General features: G+C 33.3%; 3 protein-coding genes across 3 annotated transcripts; 1 reads left to right on the top strand and 2 right to left on the bottom strand.

Annotated features, from left to right (window-relative positions):
* Window positions 1-744: 744 nt before the first annotated feature.
* Window positions 745-2,034, bottom strand: LOC134265730 (caveolin-3-like). The gene is made up of 2 exons (XM_062747952.1): window positions 1,936-2,034; window positions 745-1,344 (listed from the first exon to the last, which is right to left on the bottom strand). Exons 1-2 carry the CDS (start codon window positions 2,032-2,034, stop codon window positions 745-747), a joined length of 699 nt encoding a protein of 232 aa, XP_062603936.1.
* A 1,955-nt stretch (window positions 2,035-3,989) lies between these two features.
* LOC134265743 (BTB/POZ domain-containing protein 10-like) lies at window positions 3,990-10,166 on the top strand. The gene is given in 9 exon segments (XM_062747964.1): window positions 3,990-4,166; window positions 6,093-6,271; window positions 6,274-6,430; window positions 6,603-6,705; window positions 6,860-7,048; window positions 7,233-7,289; window positions 7,615-7,717; window positions 8,017-8,127; window positions 8,829-10,166. Coding segments are annotated over 9 exon segments (1,335 nt in total). The 5' UTR covers window positions 3,990-4,044; the 3' UTR covers window positions 9,143-10,166.
* Window positions 10,167-16,045: 5,879 nt separating this feature from the next.
* LOC134265729 (WASH complex subunit 3-like) lies at window positions 16,046-18,657 on the bottom strand. The gene is made up of 6 exons (XM_062747951.1): window positions 18,522-18,657; window positions 17,881-18,045; window positions 17,416-17,556; window positions 17,085-17,192; window positions 16,799-16,863; window positions 16,046-16,447 (listed from the first exon to the last, which is right to left on the bottom strand). The coding sequence occupies exons 1-6, from the start codon at window positions 18,570-18,572 to the stop codon at window positions 16,354-16,356; spliced, it is 624 nt and encodes a 207-aa protein (XP_062603935.1). The 5' UTR covers window positions 18,573-18,657; the 3' UTR covers window positions 16,046-16,353.
* Between the last annotated feature and the right edge of the window lie 66 nt (window positions 18,658-18,723).

Genomic DNA, 18,723 nt, shown 5'->3' with positions numbered 1-18,723 from the left:
CAGAGCTGAAATCAATGCACCTTAGCAGTATGTAGAATATTACTGAAAATTTGTTGACCACTTTGTATCCTGTAAGTATCTAGTATATACAGGGCTGTGCAAGAATTTAGGCATCCTCGAAACATCAGGGTTTTAGGGGCTGGCTAAAGCGGTTAAATTTTTGTTTTATCCGTTGACCGATCACATTTAGCCCCCTTTGATCATATGACAAACAACCATGCAGTAAGCATGTGCAGAGTCGACTGATTATTTTTATGTCAACATGCGAAAGCTTCTTGGTCCGCAAAAATAAATGATATCAGGGTAATCCAGGGTCCTGTCGCTATTAGGATATAGAATTTGGTAGATCTATTACGCCTATAACTGTTGTTCGAGATATTTCTTGCAAAATTAACAAAACTAATTATGATACCGAGAACCTTGCCTTTCAAAAACATTTATACACTGTTTATATAAATTAAACTGTCAATTAAGTTTTGTATCTGTACTCGTCAACCGTATATTAAACTTTTCTATTAAGAACTAGTCTGGTCTGAATTAAGATTAATTTTAAAAAGTTCTCATTAAAAAAGGGAGGGTGTTTGAATAAAAAGAGCGTGATTTTGGCTCATTCACTTGTAAAGCGCATTATAAATCAATAAAAAATTACAACAAAATAAATTATAAATCCTTTAATATCTTTTAAAGTTATAAATGTATACATATACAAGTAATCAACAGATCACAGACCCATCCCATTTTCTTTCACATTAGCATTTGTCGCTTAATTGCGTTCACCATATTAGCCTTCTCGCCTAAATAATCTTCTGGATCCTCTATTTCGTTAGCTACAGAAATAGCCACCACTCCTGGCATAACATTGGGATCCGCCACTTCTTTTTTCTTCGCCTGATTTGGTTTCTCAGCTTTTTCAGGAGCCACTTTATTCTTACGAGACGGAGTTTGTATAATTCTCGTTTTCCTTACAGGCGCTTTTTGGAGATGGTAAAATGGATTGTCATCTTCTTCATCATTTATTCCCTCCTTTCTAAACAATATAAAGATGTGTCCGAAAGCACGGCAAGGAGGATAAATGCAACATCTCATACAACTTCTAAATATTCTGGTGAATAAAGAAAAAACAATTTCTACGCATTTAAAACAAGGGGTAATGCACCAGACATGTTGGAATGCTATTATGGCAAATTCACATCCCCACCATGATGCTATACATGGAGCAGTGAAGAAGGTGATCAGTTTGTAAATAAAGCCAATAAAACAGTCATAAAAAGTCCTGGAGAACTCCCATGTACAGTCTGCGCTCCTAGTCCCGTACGGCTCACCAAAGACGTGATAAAAACCAAACTGTTAAAAAAATATATATAAATAGATAGATGTTCACTTGTCATTTATATTTGAAGTATTCATTAATTAAATAACGTTATTTGAAGAAGAAAAAAAGAATTGAAGATTGCAAAAGGGAAAAGGGGGGTACCCGGTGCGTATTGGGGAAAACATCCCAAAAACATTTTTAAAAATATACTGTAGTTTAATCTTTAAAAAAAATAATAATAATGAAAAACTTCTTTCGTCTGTTTCAATTTTCCTTGCCTATATTTCCATTTTGAAACAACTCAAAAATTAATTAGTAAATAAAGATTTTAGCTTCCAAACCAATTACTCCTAGTTACTTTTAAAAGCATTGTAAAAATATTAGTGCCAGTATACATTTATTCATTTTTATTGTAGATTCTCCCAATTCCCAATCATTGTAGAAATTACATACTCGTATACCCATACATCTACCATAATGATAATGCATGTATATGTCTTTAGATATAATTTTTAAAAACTAATCAAAAGTTACTTTCCATAGTCTTCGGAATCAAAACGCAAAACATAATTTGTCATTATTTACATAGACCCTATTTATAATAAACTGGACAGTTTTCTCACCTTTAGTTGGTCGTTTATATGATTAGGGTCCCTGTCCTCCGCCGGCGCCCTCACGGGGGGTTTGCGGGGGCCGGGGGCCGCCGCGTGCTTCTTCGGCATTTTTTATCCCCTTCTTCGAAACTTCGGCGGATCCTTAGAATTTTACAGTTTTATCATAATTGCATTAAGTTATTGTAAACAAAATATTTACTTCACAACTTTTTTCACAGTCTGTCCAGTCTGTCGTAAATGCTCAATGAAGGAACGAAATGTTAATACCCTTATAACAGTTTTTAAATATCATGTATTAAGCGGCAGTGCGGGTGAAAGTTTTGTTACAAAGACAAAATATTACGATGGATTTGGGGTACTTAATCATGTTTAAATAGTTCAGATTTAGTTTGGCGTGATTAAGAGTTTAGCACTTGTGTATGTTTTGGAAGTGGTCGCTTGAGAGTTCATCCACAACTTTATTGTAATTGGTCTTTTCAGTACCCTATCATTCATGCGAGGATCATTGATTTCTTGTTTTTTAAAGCGGTGGTGGTGGGCATACGTGTATTTTTTTTTCATTTTCTTCGAGATCCATGCATGCACCATTTAAATAATCATGCATATTCTAAACCTGTCCACAATTCTTCAAATTTGTCCATTGCACTGTTCGATAGGTTTACATGTATTATAAATTTCGAGATGACATCTTTTAATGTTGACATATGTACATTGTGTGTGTGTGTGGGGGGGGTGCAACATGGGGGAGGGGGTGTTACGGTTTTCAAAACTTGAGTGAATTATTTGTAGTGAGGGGATTTTATTAAGCGTTATAATCTCCAGTCAGTTCATGAGAACCAAAAGATTTATCGTCATAACCCAGTATTAATCTAATTTTATTAAGTCACGACCTCGAAAAAATGTAAAACAGGTCAAATGCAAGTCAAACTTCCAGGTCAAGGCCAAAACGTCAATATTCTTGATATTCTAAGAAGGTCTTGTCACATGAATACACCTGTGAATAATAAAAACCCTAGTACAATCTGTAGTTATGACCAAGGTTAAAGATTTTTAGAAGTGGGCCAAACTCTAAGGTCAAAGTCAAATGGTCAAAAATATCAAAGTTTGTCACAATGAATACACATGTGCAGTATGAAAGTCCTAGCACTGAGTAAGCAAAAAATATTCATGGCCAAGGTTAGATAGTTGGTGATTTTTTTAAAAGTTGGTCAAACTTCAAGGTCAAATTCAAGAGGTCAAATTAGGTGGCACCCGAAGAAAGGTCTTGCCATAATGAATACACCTGTAAAATATGAAGGCCAAAACCCCAAGCACTCAAAAGTTTTAAGCAAACAAGGGTCAAGTTTCTGGGGCCAAACACGGACGGACGGACAGGGCAAAAGCTATATGTCCCCGAATCTTCGGTTACAGGGATGTGAAAAAAAAAATCAGATTTGAAACAAAAGAAAAAAATATATTTAACTGAAATAAATAGAACAAAACAAATGAATAAAATAAACTTTTATTCCTATATTATTGTAATATCTGATTCAACCACTCCTTAAACAAAATTTTTGAGCTGCACTGTAGATAAAGGCCCTTAGTGTTCCCACATTGCATTGCGGTATTATTGTGAAAAAGTGTTTCCGTTTTGTGTTGTAAGTGTGACAATTAACTTTTTCTCAGCATTTTCAGCCAAAAGGGTTTATATTGCTTTATTTTTCAGAAAGTTTGATAAATTTCCTGATTAGTGACACAAATATTTGTATTGTTTGTTTTGCACATAATTTTTATTTAGCGTAAACTTGTTCTGTATGCAATGCATGACTATCAGTGACAGTATCAGCGGTATGATGGCATGACGTTGTTATTTTGAGAATTTTCTTGTAAAAACTTTTTATATTGTGTATATCTGATAAGTAGGCAAAAAATAAGATAATAAAGGGTTCATTCGTCAAAAATCAATTTTCTTTTTTTAAGGGACTGTGGTTCTTTTAATAATGGATAATAAACTTGGTACAGATTGTTAATTTGTATATATAAAGTTACCAATGTTTCATTACATTGTTGTTTTATAGGTGTTACACATGAGATAAAACCGGTGACTTTTCCTGATAGACCTCCCTCCCCTTTGATGGGATGGCCTATCGCCGCCACAAACACCATCAGAAGACCGATCATAGTTACGACAGCAATAGTAGCGACACAGACTACTACTCCGAGACGGAAGACAGAAAGAAAACTTGTATAAAGAGTACCAGGTAATGCTGCAGTCTGAAAGCTCTAACATGTCCAAGAGTTGTAATTTATTATTGTATATACCATATTTGATAATAATCAAAAGAATATACTGTTATACAAGAAAATTTTACCCTTGTAGTGTGTAAGCCAAAATCATTTTAAAGCAGTGCCTTGATGGGAAAACATCCTTTACAAAGTGTGAAAGCTTTATTATATAAATGGTGCTTTTTAAATACAGATAAATCTGAGTAAATTTAAATAGGGACAAGTCCTTTAAAATAATGAAAGTGCGACAGATATCCTATATATGGTGACCTTTGCTTTACTGTTATTATCCGTCTCTGTGCGTCGTGCGTCGTCCGTTAACATTTGAACATTTTCATGTTCTTCTCTGCAACCATATGATTTCAACCAAATTTGGCACAAAGCATCTATGGGTGATATATAATAATATAATAATGTTGTTATTTATGTTTTAGCTGCCTTGGGGCCTGAGGGGTGGGGCCAAAACCACTGAAATTAGTGCAATCTTTGAAAATCTTCTTCTTTACTCCTGGACATCAAGCAGTCAAACTGTTAGCAACACACAGCATTGAGTCCTCTACCAAAATTGTGAAATTCATGGCCCTGGGGATAAGGGTTCACATAGTGCTGACAGCTAAAGTAGTATATAGTAAAAATGCATTATTTCTTTGAAAATCTTCTTCTCTGCTTTGGGGTATTAAATAAACCAACTAACTGCATAGTTATAATGAGCAAGAGTGCCTCCACCAAAATTGTGAATTTAATGGCCCCAGGGTCAGGGGTTCTGGTGTTAGGATGGCTGGTGAAAATACATGAATTCTTTGAAAATCTTCTTCTCTCCTAGGTATTAAATAAATAAACTAAGTGCTTAGTTAGAGAGGCTCACAAAGTTGTGAATTTTATGGCCCCAGGGTCAGGGGTTCTGGTGTTAGGTTGGGGCTCTGTAGATTATATAGAGAAAATACATGAATTCTTTGAAAATCTTCTTCTCTGCTCCTGGGTATTAAATTAACTAAGCAAGTGCATAGTTATGATGATGCAAGGGTGCCTACAAAAATTATCAACTTTATGGCATCAGGGTCAGGGTTCTGTATATTCTGATTATATAATTTTAAATAAATTTTAATTTTTTTCTTAGATTAAATAAAAATTAAGTATATAGTTGATGAACAGAATTTGTAAAATTGTGATATCATGTGTTTGAGTTACAAAATTTATTTTTTAAAATTTTCCTTTCTACTCCTAGGTATTACGCAGGTGAACATATCTATATAGTTATGATGAGAGAGGGGAATATGATCTAGCAGAATTGTGAATATCAAGGCCCCTGTGTGTTTAGGGCCATTCTGGTATATATTTTTGAATGTATTGTTTGAAATCTGCTCCTTGGTATTTTCAAATATTTTTTAAAAGCAAGGATGCCTTTTTAAAAATTGTGCAATATGTGGATCTAGGCTTTTAGGGTCAGGTGATATGTGTGAAAGGGGCAACTGATTAGTTGACATGCATTTTTTGTCCCCTAACCTTTGTTTGATTAAATTTTAAGCAACTGCTAAATGTATTGTTATAATGATCAATGGTGCCTCTTTCAAAATTGTGAATGCTATAGCATCTGGCTTTAAACATGAATCAAATTCAGTCACTGGAAAGTTGTTGCATAATGCTCAGGTGACCTATAAGGCCCATTACCGTTGTGTTACCCGTTGTCACGTGTGTTGAGAGGCTCAGGGTAAGCATGTGATTGTTAACTGCGTCCCAATCAGATTTTAGTATTTAACATGAAAGTATAATAATTAGACTTATGCATCATCAAAAATCTCGAATTTTACATGTTAGAATAGATGTCTTCTTTAGTGATTTTGCATGTAAAATCCAGTTGATATTTTTCTTATAGTATAGTTTTGTTATTATTTATTTTTTAGCTGCCTTGGAACCCCCAAATCTAAGCCTTGTCTAGTCAACAGGTCCAGAACACACAGCTTAGAGACTACCAGCAGTAATGATGACGGAGATATCCACATAATGTCTGACAGCGAAAGTAGTCACAGCAGGTGCAACATTCAGCCGCGCACCATGCTGGCGTGTGTAAAACAATAATTTTTGAAATTGCACAAAACAGTCTGGTGGCTGGTATGGCCAAGCTTAACTCCGGTGTTAGCAGCCCGAGGCTTGGAGAGAGGCTCACATTAGTTGTGGATGAGACGCGCTTCATTGTCGACCAAGATCTTTTTAGAGCACATCCAAACACCATGCTTGGCAGGTAATACATGTAATACTATATAAAAACTTTAAAAACTGCATCATCAAGGGTTCTGTATATTTCGGAATTTTTTTTAAAATTTGATTATAATTTAAATAAAGTACAAATTAAGACTTATGATTAAGATTTGTAAGTTAATAACGTGTTTGAGTTAAAATTTTATTTATTTTAGAATGTTCACATCATCCATGGAGAACAATTTAATACGTCCCAATGAGAGAGGGGAATATGAGGTAGCAGACGGCATATCTTCCTGTGTGTTTCGAGCTATTCTGGTATGAAGTTTTTAAGTTTCTCAAATTAATTCTTCTTCATTTTGAATAAAGCATGGAAGGATTTCTTTTTGAATTGTTGAAAAACTTTGTTCATTATGATATTTATAAAACTGTCCAAGTTGTGTTTTATCAAATGTTATCTTATTGTATTCAGGAGTACTACAAAACAGGAATAATTCGCTGCCCACCCAGTGTGACGGTGAGAGAGCTGAGGGAAGCATGTGATTATTTCCTGGTCCCGTTTGATGCCAGCACTGTCAAATGTCAAAACCTGAGTAAGACAATTATAGGTTATAGACAATTTTATATAATGCATAGAAGCTATCGAAATTTCAACAGAGTCGTTATGAATGTATTTTCCATCTGGAGCTGTTTACTGTGACTGTCAGTTACTGATGATAGTTTTGGAATTGAATAAAGGAGAACTTATTGAACAAGACATGGAATTAGAATGTTTTGTTGAAAAAGATGATATTTTTTTGCCAATTTAATGTTAAATTAGTTGAAAATTTTAAATATAAAAAAAGCAGTTTGATGCCTTTCTGGAGGAGTTACTGCTGCCACAGATGGTGCAGTGTGCTCAGGTAACAATAAAAACAGCTTATACATCTACTTGAATCTGACAATGCTCACTACTGTAAATCATTTTTATTCGTGAGAACTTTATTTTCGTGTAATTACAAGAGACAATTTCATTCTCGTATATAAAAGTATTCCTTATGATTATATAGAGGAATAGCAACAATATTATGTGTTGTATATCATTGAATTTTTTTGACACATACACAAAATTTACAGTATAGCTTTAATGTTATTTTGACACATACTGTACCTGGTACACAGAAATGTTTACGCAAGGGGATGTCTACTTAAAGTGTAATTTTTGTAAGAACTCTGTTTTTCTTTCAGAATGGAGACAGAGAGTGTCACATTGTGGTCCTGACAGATGATGATATTCTGGATTGGGACGATGACTATCCCCCACAAACGCTTGGCGAGGAGTACTCTCAGAGTATGTACATAGGAAAGCCGAATCTTACCATAGAGAGAAATCTAGAAAATTTATCAGTTTCACCAGAATAAAACAGTCTGAATAATGATCATGTATCTGTATATTAAAAGTGATTACATGCATCATACAAGATGTTATATAGTTTTGAAAAGATACAACAATTAAAACTAACTTGCAAGATTATAATTATATTTTTATAAAATTCTGTTCCATATGAATTGCATATAATTCATGTACATAATAATTTATGTAGGTTTTTAATGTATGAAATTTACCATACAATGTTTCTCTTCTTGTAGTTGTGTACAGTACACACTTGTATAGATTTTTCAAGTACATCGAGAACAGAGATGTGGCCAAACAACTGCTGAAGGAGCGAGGACTGAAAAAGATACGCCTAGGAATAGAAGGTAAGATATGCCTGTCAGATTACTTTAAACCAACTATTATTCATCTTTTATTCGTGATTTCATTTCGAAATCAATCGGCGATAATAAATTTTTGCACTGAGGAAACATTCTCTACAAATACTTATCAAATTCATTGGTTCATGGCGATTTCTATTTCGCAAATAAGACTTAATGTTAGATCAAGTGGGATTAATATTCTCGCACGCGATTAAAAGTGTGGTTTTGGTGTAATCATGTATTACACAAATTGTGCAAAAAAAAAACCGTCAATCTGAAATTCTCTGATGTTCATTTTAAAGAAACTGAATTTAAATTTGACAATTAAGTTTGAATTTATTGTTTATATAAGGTGATTTCTTTTTAAGAAAAATATTTTTGCGAATGCAATGAACTTGCAAATTTGCTAAAAATTTATCTACAGCAAAAATTTCCAGATTTACGGTATATAAATGATTAATTAGCGATAATCATAAATTAGTGCATTGTTAGTTCCTGTTCAAAGTGCTACATTGAAACTTTTAAAAGTACACATACTTATATGTATATGTATGTGTGAATAAAATTTGTAAAAAATTTTCTTGTATTTTCTCTTAATTGTTCAATTCAAAATGCATAAATTACTATGGATATGATTTAGAAATCCTTTGTCAACTGTTCTAATTGATTCAAGCAAAGCTAAATTACAGTAAAGTATTCTTGAGAAAAATCAACTTCAGACTACAAGTTAATTATTATAAAGAATTATAATAATTTTTCAGTTATATACAATTATGTCCAAAGACCCTTTATCCGCATGTCGTGGGAAAAAGAAGAAGCCAAGAGCCGCCATGTAGATTTCCAGTGCGTGAAGAGCAAGTCCTTATCCAATTTATCCTCTGTGGGGGACACAGCCCCTCCCGACCAAGGCATCGTCCAACAGCAACAAGACGGGAGCATCCATGTTATTCCTCCCCAGCCCTCCCCATCCGAACCCTTCCCCCAGGTCCAGCTTCCTCCCGAGGGGGATGCTGACTGACTGAAGGGGGGCGGGGGTCAGGCTAGCTAAGAACTTTACCATATATATAAATTGAACTCGTTTTATCCAGCAGAGCACCAAAAAATCCAAAGCTGTAAACAGAAAATCAATCTGTTTGTGTTCAAGGTAATTCATTTTGCATGCCTGGCTATTTTCTTAGTGATTCAAAATGTATGAATTTTGTTATTTGTACATTTATAAGAAACTGTACATATTTTAATTTCTATGATGATTTTAAAGTATTTTTGTGGATACATGTACGTTATTAAATTAAAAGTTATGTGCACTAGGGGGCAAATATTAGATAGAGAGATATTTGTATTTGTGAAACATATCATCTGAAATATAATGATATTATTCTACATTTATTGTTTACCTGTTTTGTGGACATCAGATATGGACAATTACAAAATCAGAACTGGAGTTCTTATATCAATAGGTTAGTCTCCCAAATAATTTTGAGATATTTTGAAGGGTATTTTTCATGTTCAATCTTGGTTATCAGTGAATCGTTCATGGTGACCTATAAATGGTAAGTAAATGTGTAATTGGTTGTTAATTTCCTAGTGCTTAAAATATGAAACTTACATGGTGATAACTGAATATTTTCTGTGCAATTAGAAATCAGTGTCTTACATACTTTTCTTTTAAGAATGTGTACGTCAACAAATTAAGTGTGAGCAGTTTAATACTTGATTTAAATATGTACATGAGGGCTGTCATTAGTAGATTCAATATCATTTTCAAGTATAATTATTGATTCAGAATTTGTTACTGTAATATTATTGATTCATTGTTCCAGTTTACAAAATTTGATATAACGTAGACATGTTTGATATAATTTAACGAAGATTTGGGATAATTCCTGACAGGATTTAAGGATTTGATAAAGCAGGTTTAAATGCTAAGATGCTGTTGTTTTACAAAATTTATATACTTTTGGCAATTATTATTTAAAATTTGAACAAATAAATGAAAATTTATAGATTTTATAATTAGGTACATGTACTAAATACCAGTATTTGAGTCTCGCACAAAAAAATCACACAATTAAAAAAATCACATTATACCTGTATACAGATAAATCACACATCTATAGAAAAATTATCGAATCTTTCCTCCAACTTTGGGCATTTCTTGACTAGCATGGGACTGAAATTTTTTATAATGAGTTGAAACTCTATAAGAAAGCTTCCTGATAGTATAAGAACTATTCAAATTTTGGGCATTCTTGATTTTGTTGGCTTCTGTATTTATTAGACCTAGCACTTTATCTTCTTCAAGCACCTACTCGCTTCCATTAATACTGCCTAATCAAAATTTTGTATTATTAGTAAGAACAAATAGAAGAGCAAAATTTAATATTGCAGTGAATCAGTTTACTGTGTGACATGTTTGTTTTAGGCATGTGTAATTTTATTTAAGTATAACAGACATTTTTCATGGTCTTCGCAAAGACTACAATGGTGAGTTGTATGATTGAATATTTAATTAAGTATTTCTGAATGTCTGTGCTCTTAGTCACTTTAGGCTTTTATTATTTTTTTGAACAAATGGTACATGCACATGTATATCAGTGTGGAAAATCTCATTTATGACAGCCCTATAGTTGTAATTAATATGTAAGCTTTATTTTTGTGCGACCTCACCTGCCCAGATTCCTGTAATCTGTGTAACTTATAACTTACAATGATGTTGTCATTTATTTGTGCTGAAAAAATGTGTTTGTAACTGCTCTCTCACATTTTCTCCAATAACTGATCAATTTTTGGATTTTAACTTTTCCATATTTTGAAAGAATCCTTTGGTATATTCCTAATTTTTTTTTTTCTAAACTAACACTTACAAAAAAGTCTCTTGCAATTATAACAATACTATTTCAGAGAGATTGAATGGTGGTATGATTTAAAATTTTGATAAGTTCTTGATAATTTCCAAATTTTCTTATTTAAGTATGTCCAAGTAGTTTTAAATGTTATTGGAGAAAATGTGTTTTTAGAAGAAAACCCGACCAGATTACTGTGATAAAAAAGTTTATATTTTTCTTATTTTTGATTTTGCTTGTGATTGTTCAAGCAAGGTTCTTCTGAGATGAACAATTTTGTATGTAATTTGTTTTCATCATAATGATGGATGTGGACTGGCTTACCTGTGCTCAGAAAACTATAGCATTCCTTGGCTTTTTGTAAAGCTTTACTTGGCAAACAGTGCATGGGGTGAATGAAATTCATATATGAAAACAAAGAGTTTTTTATAAGCTAAATAAAACAGATTACATTAAATATACTACCTCCCAATTAATAGTAACTCGAAGAAATATGTATACACTCAAGGATAATTTTACTTTTAGGTATACTGAGATGCAAGTATAAAGCTTAATTTTCCTGGCATTTAATGGTACATGCACAGTATTCAACCACATGATAATTACATTAACAATTACAAAACAATAAAGCATTTCAGGGTATTGTCAAAAAGGCAAGGTGGTTTTTCAGTTAGAAAATTCTTGGTGTTATGAAGTATGTATGTCTTTAATACATGTACTGTTACATTTACAGGGATCTCAGAATGTTTGTATATTTCTCTGATGCAGCATGATGAAAATCTAAATTTTATGGCAAAGTCAGTAATTAATGCACAATATTTAAATTGTAAGTGCTTTGGTAATCCATCAGCAGATACAAACTACATGTTACTATATTTTATGTTAGAAATCAATTATATTACATACTGTAATTTTTTGTTTGAATTGCATATTAATGTCTCAGTAATTTTAAAATTAAACATATCCACCATTGTAGCAATGAGAGTTGCTGTCATATAGAATTTGAATTTTTCTGTACATGAAAGGCCTGATTTTTACAGTGTACAAATTCAGTGAATATAAATAAAAGTATTTTGAAGAGTTTTACATGTAATGATTCTGATAGTTAACTACATGTAGTTCCTAGAAAATTCAAACTTTAAAAAATAATGGCAATGACAGATTTACCTGGTTAAAGGTACATGTAGTTCATGATTGTGAATATTTTCCTTGTGATTTAAGTTTGAGCTCACCTGAGCCAAAGGTTTGAGTGAGCTTTTCTGATCGAAGTGTGTCTGGCATCAATATTTTGTGTAATGTGTAAAGTTTTTACATTTTTTACTTCTTCTCCAGAACACTAGGCCAATTTCAACCAAACTAGCCCCAAAGCACCCTTTGATTAAAGGGATTTAAGTTTTATTGAATTAAAAGGTCATACCCTTTTTCAAAGGGAGGTCATTAAGAATTAATTAGTCAAAATTTGCTAGCATCGTATAAATCTTCTTCCCAAGACGCCTTGGCCAAAAAAAAATAACATTAATGAGGGCTTCCTCTCAGCAAATCCATGTCAGTCATATTGAAATTGAAGCATCCCACTAAGTGAAAAAAAAACAGCAGGACAAGGATGACTCAGGTGAGCATTGTGGCCCATGAGCCTCATGTCAATTTGAAAATGATTTGTATTTTCAGAAATAGTAAATAATTTATATACATGTATATGGTGTTATTTATGAGATAATTCACTGAACAGTATAAGTCTGCAGATTAGAAATGTCTTCAATTCACTTCACTTAAATCTCTCTATTCGCTTATGCAGACATTTATCCCCAAGTAGGAGTGCCATGTTTTAAATGTATCCCAGTGTTTTACAATGGACCTGTCTTCTCTATGAATATAAATCTTACTATGCCTTCATCCTGATTAATATTGTAAATGATATTAAAGGGAATAGAATATCAGTTTGAAACAAAACCTTCTCTCTGTTGATTTAAAACTTTTGATGTATTCTAAATATGTTCAAGATTGTACAGTGTGAAAAATTAAGCAATGTTGTAGCAAATGTATTTTGGATAAAGATTAGAAAATGCTCCTGTTTGATCTTTGCAGGCATATGTTTTCAAATAAAGAAATTAAAGGATCTGAAAGAGTTATATTTATTTCAGTTTATGTGTGTTTATAATCACCCTTCTTACTTTTCATGACAAGTTACATGTATTTTGACTTTGACTTTCACCTTTAGTACATTGGTAAATTATTAATTAGACCATTTTCTTGATTCCCTTTGTTTTATGTGTAGGCAGTACAAAGATACCTGTACATATAATGCCAGCGATTTCAAACTGAATACTGTTTCGAAGCAGTTTCTTTATATTGCATACATGTATTTAGCAGTCATATGGCCATAAAAAATTAATTTCTTGGTTCTCAGGCCCTCCCTCATCTCTTCCAAGGGTGCCTCATTGACCCTTTTTATTGATAAATCAATAAAATAAAAACAACAAATCACATCCCTCTTCATTTTTTGAGGTTTTGTACAATTTAAAAAGCTGCATCATCATGTTTGGGGGCATTAAAAAGGTTTTTAAAAAATGCCTTGCTCCCTCATCATATTTCTTTAAAAAAAGGTCTGAGAACCAAGGAATTAAATTTGCATTGCCTTAAAACCTGAAAATATGGAAGGTTACATATATCCCCCCCTTCAATAAAATAAATATGCTTGCATCTGGTCATTTGTCGCTAAATATGGATGACGTGACCTAAACAAGAGGCCCATGGGCCACATCGCTCACCTGAGAAGCTTTGACCATTCTGTTCTTTACCAGATTTCCCCCTTGTTATACATAATGCATCCCCACCCTACCCCACTGATCATAATTTAAACATTTTGAAATCTACACTACCCCATGATCCTTCCATGGGCACATATGTTTCAGCTTTTTTGGCCCAGTGGTTCCTGAGAAGAAGATTTTCAAAGATTTTTCCTATATATTTCTATGTAAAACTTTGATTCCCTACAATGGCCCCGCCCTTCCCCCGGGGGTCATGATTCCTACAATTTAGAATTTACACTACCCCAGAATGCTTCCACATAAGCTTCACTCTTTCTGGCCCAGCGGTTCTTGAGAAGAAGATTTTCAAAGATTTTTCCTATATATTTCTATATAAAACTTTGATTCCCCATTGTGGCCCCGATCTTCCCCCGGCATCATTATTTGAACAATTTAGAATCTACATTATACCAGGATGCTTCCATATAAGTTTCAGCTTTTCTGGCCCAGTGGTTCTTGAGAAGAAGATTTTCAAAGATTTTTCCTATATATTTCTATGTAAAACTTTGATACCCCATTGTGGCCCCGACTTTCCCCTTTAGTCATGATGTGAACAATTTATTAATTACACTACACCAGGATGCTTCCACATAAGTTTCAGCTTTTATGTGGTTCCTGAGAAGAAGATTTTCAAAGATTTTTCCTATATATTTCTATATAAAACTTTGATTCCCCATTGTGGCCCCGCCCTTCCCCCGGGGGTCATGATTTGAACAATTTAGAATCTACATTATACCAGGATGCTTCCACATAAGTTTCAGCTTTTCTGGCTCAGTGGTTCTTGAGAAGAAGATTTTCAAAGATTTTTCCTATATATTTCTATGTAAAACTTTGATACCCCATTTGGCCCCGCCCTTCCCCCGGCGGTCATGATTTTTATTGCTAAATCACATACACCAGGATGCTTCCACATAAGTTTCAGCTTTTCTGGCCCAGTGTTTCTTCTTCAGAAGATTTTCAAAGATTTTTCCTATATATTTCTATGTAAAACTTTGATTCCCCATTTTAGCCCCACCCTTCCCCCGGGGGTCATTATTTTAACAATTTAGAATTTACATTATACCAGGATGCTTCCACATAAGTTTCAGCTTTTCTGGCCCAGTGGTTCTTGAGAAGAAGATTTTCAAAGATTTTTTCCTATATATTTCTATGTAAAACTTTCATTCCCCATTGTGGCCCCGCCCTTCCCCCGGGGGTCATGATGTGAACAATTAAGAATCTACACTATACCAGGATGCTTCCACATAAGTTTCAGTTTTTCTGGCCCAGTGGTTCTTGAGAAGAAGATTTTCAAAGATTTTTCCTATATATTTCTTTATAAAACTTTGATTCCCCATTGTGGCCCCGACCTTCCCCAAAAGGGTCATGATTTGAACAATTTAAATCTACACTATACCAGGATGCTTCCACATAAGTTTCAGCTTTTCTGGCCCAGTGGTTCTTGAGAAGAAGATTTTCAAAGATTTTACCTATATATTCCTATATAAAACTTTGATTCCTTGTGGCCCCGCCCTTCCCCCGGGGGTCATGATTTGAACAATTTAGAATCTACACTACCCCAGGATGCTTCCATATATTTCAAACTGGCCCAGTGCTTCTTGAGAAGAAGATTTTTTAATGACCCAACCCTATTTTTGTCTCTTCTTGATTATCTCCCCTTGGGAGGGGATATGTCCCTTCATTTTAACAATTTAAATTCCCCTTCACCCAAGGATGCTTTGTACCAAGTTTGGTCAAAATTGGCCCAGTGGTTCTTGAGAAGAAGTAAAATGTGAAAAAATATTTAAACAGACAGACAACGTTTAGACAAGACGGACGGACGGATGACGGACAAAATGTGATCAGAAAAGCTCACTTGAGCCTTCGGCTCAGGTGAGCTAAAAATGAATAAGGAGAGTGGCAATTCTAAACATTTAACTACACGTATTTGTACATGGAAGTGCATTTCAACTTCACTGTTAGGGCTGATTAATTAAGGGAATTAAGTCAAAATGTGGTTAATCTACCACCCTAATATTTGAAATCTTTTATATGATATGTAAGTATTTTAATAACTCGAATGATTGGGTTAGTAAAAGGATTAACCAACTTACCACTATTAGTAAAAGTGTAGCTCACTAATTACAGCTAATCCTAAACGATTGACAACTAAGATTTTTGAATTAGTTACATTCTTCTATGTCAGTCTACTGAAATTTAATTGCAATTTACCATTATAAAAATTTTGACTACTTTTAAAAATTAAATTTAGTGAATATGTAATACAATAGGTCATGGAATCCACAGTTTTATTTAACATTTTAAGTATATATACATGTATATACATAACAATCTTTCAATTACATATGAAATAAATCCACAAATTGCCCTACATATTTTAATTTTTGTAAAATATGCCTATTTGAAATCTAAGAGATCTTTATTTTTTTTTCAAGCTAAGCATCACTCAAAATGACATGATTTCACATACATAACACATTTATCCTGCCACATTAATGAAATTATCCCTTTCTCCCTTAGGATTGGCAGATTAATTGTTCTATTAATTACACAGGTGATAATTACAGTAATTATCAAGCCTAATCACTCATGCTGTCGTTATCACTATCACTAAAATCACTGTCACTGTCCGCTTTCTTCACATCTGCTGGAGGGGCAGGGGCATCAGGAGTACTGAAAAATTTATATAGAGTCTGGTTAGCCTAGAGAAACTTAGAAAAATCAAGATTAATACTAAAGAAGTTCTAAAACAGGTAATTTATCACTTTTGAGATAACATATACACTGAAATGTAAAAATTAAGCCACATGGGAAACGAATACTTACAGTAAATAATACTTTATGATGCTTTATTTAGATTGGAATTATCAGAAATTTATTAATTCAAATATGCAAGTTGATGTTTTTCATTTTGAAAATAAGAAAGAAAAACTTTACTTTTGAGTGCATGTAAAATACTTCACTGGGTGTAAAAAAACAAAAAAAAAACATGTTAAATCAACTCTTTCAAAAAGGGGAACTTACTCTAGTAAATCTGGGTTAAGTCCTTCAGCTCTCATTTTGTTTTTGACTGCAGGTTCTGGTACTCCCTGGTGGAAAAAGATATTTTTTAAATATCACAATACAGCTATTTCATGTATTAAATATTTCTACAATTACCCAGTAATTGATATAAACACACATGGGATAAAACTTTCTAATATAGTAGCAAATTCAGGTGGAAGTAAAAAAAAAATTATCCAAAACTCATATGAGTAATCAAGTGCAGAAGGATTGTTTTATTTAACATGTCTATAACAATTGGCCTTACCACTTGTAACATTTTGAAGAATCTAGCATATCTAGAATCCTTGGACACAGGATTAGAGGGATTCTCTTCCTCTGGGGGTGGGGGAGGGGGTGCCTCATCCTGGGTAGGCTAGAAAGACAGAAAACATTAAATAATTATGGTTGTTTAGAAAATATTTTCTTTTAAAAAAAATCAGTATTCCCGACATTCAGAAAACATTCAATAAAATGAATATATGTTAATAATTTTTTTTCAAAATAATATGTTTGAAATATTTTTATGCAGTATTTTATTGGTAAACTGGACAGTATTCACTGAGATACTTTTAATGCCTAACGGACCACAAACTTACGGGTGGAGGTGGTGCCCCAGGGGCAGGTGGAGCTGATGGGGTCCCTGAGGTGGTGGCTGGTGTGTCTGAGGCAGCTGGTGGGGCCGATGTGGTGCTGCTAGTTGGAGCAGTTACACTGTCAAGTCCAGGAATTGAAGACAACTAAGAATGTACAAGAAAAGTCAAGATTGTTTGATGTGGATATCCATGTGTAATTTAATCAATATTGTATAAATGTAGCTGTATAATTGTTATAACAAATTCATTTACTTTAGTTAAAGACTGAAACTGTTGATCATAAAATCATTCATATTTTAGCATTCGTGTTATTTAAGATTTCAAATGATATGAGACTCTACTTAAAATATAAACTAGAAAACAGTACTTTAATTTTTCATGATAGAATGTCTAGAGGATAAGATAAAATAAAATACTTCTTAAAACATTATCAAACATCTTTTTTGGTTGTTAAACATGGGTAAATACCTTTGTTTCCAGTAAACTTAGTGTAATTTCCAGATTTTGTATTCTGTTAGATAGATGCTCTAGTTTTTCCTCACAAACACAGGAGAACTGATTAAGAAAGCTTGCAGTGTGGGTGATGAAATGGTTTATGAATGCAATAGTTCTCTTCTGTTGAATAGCTTCAACCTGGGTAAAAACATAAGATACAGTTGAACTTTGGTATCTCGAACTCCGATATCTCGAATACCATGGATATGTCGAAGTAATGCAGAAGTCCAAACCACATATTCTTTAAGTATTTTACTTTCGATGTCTCAAATCCTCAGATATCTCAGATATAGTTCTTTCTCAGTCTCACTAGGTTTGAGATAATGAAGTTTGACTGTACTATATTTATAATTACATTTGAATGAATATTTCAATTTAGTAAAGTGTGTTCAATCTTGCATAAAGCATTAAAAAACCTTTCTATTTCCAGAAAGGATGTGCTGATTTGACCATATCTCTTTTAACAATTACACTGAGATATCTGAGAAGCCTTAATGATATTACTGAATAGCAGTAAAAGAAATACTGCATGGGTGACGCCCACTCAAATATTATAAAAGCTCAAAAACAGATCTTTTGCATCGGGAGAATGAAGCAGACATACAGAACATTACCTTAGTATAGTCTACACCAGACCCCACTAAAGGGAGCCCATCAGCGTCCATGACATCAACTTAAAAGAAATGATTGTCACAAGACCGTGAGGACATCTCGAATTTCTACTTTCACTTTTAATTTATTTTGATAACTTGTACATGAGTTGTTCTTATTTGTAAAATCAGCATTGTAAAATCATAAGATCAGCAAAAAAAAAAA

Source organism: Saccostrea cucullata, unplaced genomic scaffold, assembly GCF_032062105.1.
Source record: "Saccostrea cucullata isolate Sc308-1 unplaced genomic scaffold, CSIRO_AGI_Scuc_v1 ctg1232, whole genome shotgun sequence".
Taxonomy (NCBI): Eukaryota; Metazoa; Mollusca; class Bivalvia; order Ostreida; family Ostreidae; genus Saccostrea; species Saccostrea cuccullata.
This window is presented reverse-complemented; position numbering and strand designations above follow the sequence as displayed.

Coding starts and splice junctions, on each gene's coding strand:
- LOC134265730 (XM_062747952.1), bottom strand. CDS start 2,034: ATGCCGAAGAAGCACGCGGCGGCCCCCGGCCCCCGCAAACCCCCCGTG. Junction 1,345..1,935: donor ATATAAACGACCAACTAAAG/GTGAGAAAACTG, acceptor TTTTTTTAACAG/TTTGGTTTTTATCACGTCTT.
- LOC134265729 (XM_062747951.1), bottom strand. CDS start 18,572: ATGGACGCTGATGGGCTCCCTTTAGTGGGGTCTGGTGTAGACTATACT. Junction 18,046..18,521: donor CTGGTGTAGACTATACTAAG/GTAATGTTCTGT, acceptor GTTTTTACCCAG/GTTGAAGCTATTCAACAGAA. Junction 16,448..16,798: donor CTTAACCCAGATTTACTAGA/GTAAGTTCCCCT, acceptor TAAATTTTTCAG/TACTCCTGATGCCCCTGCCC.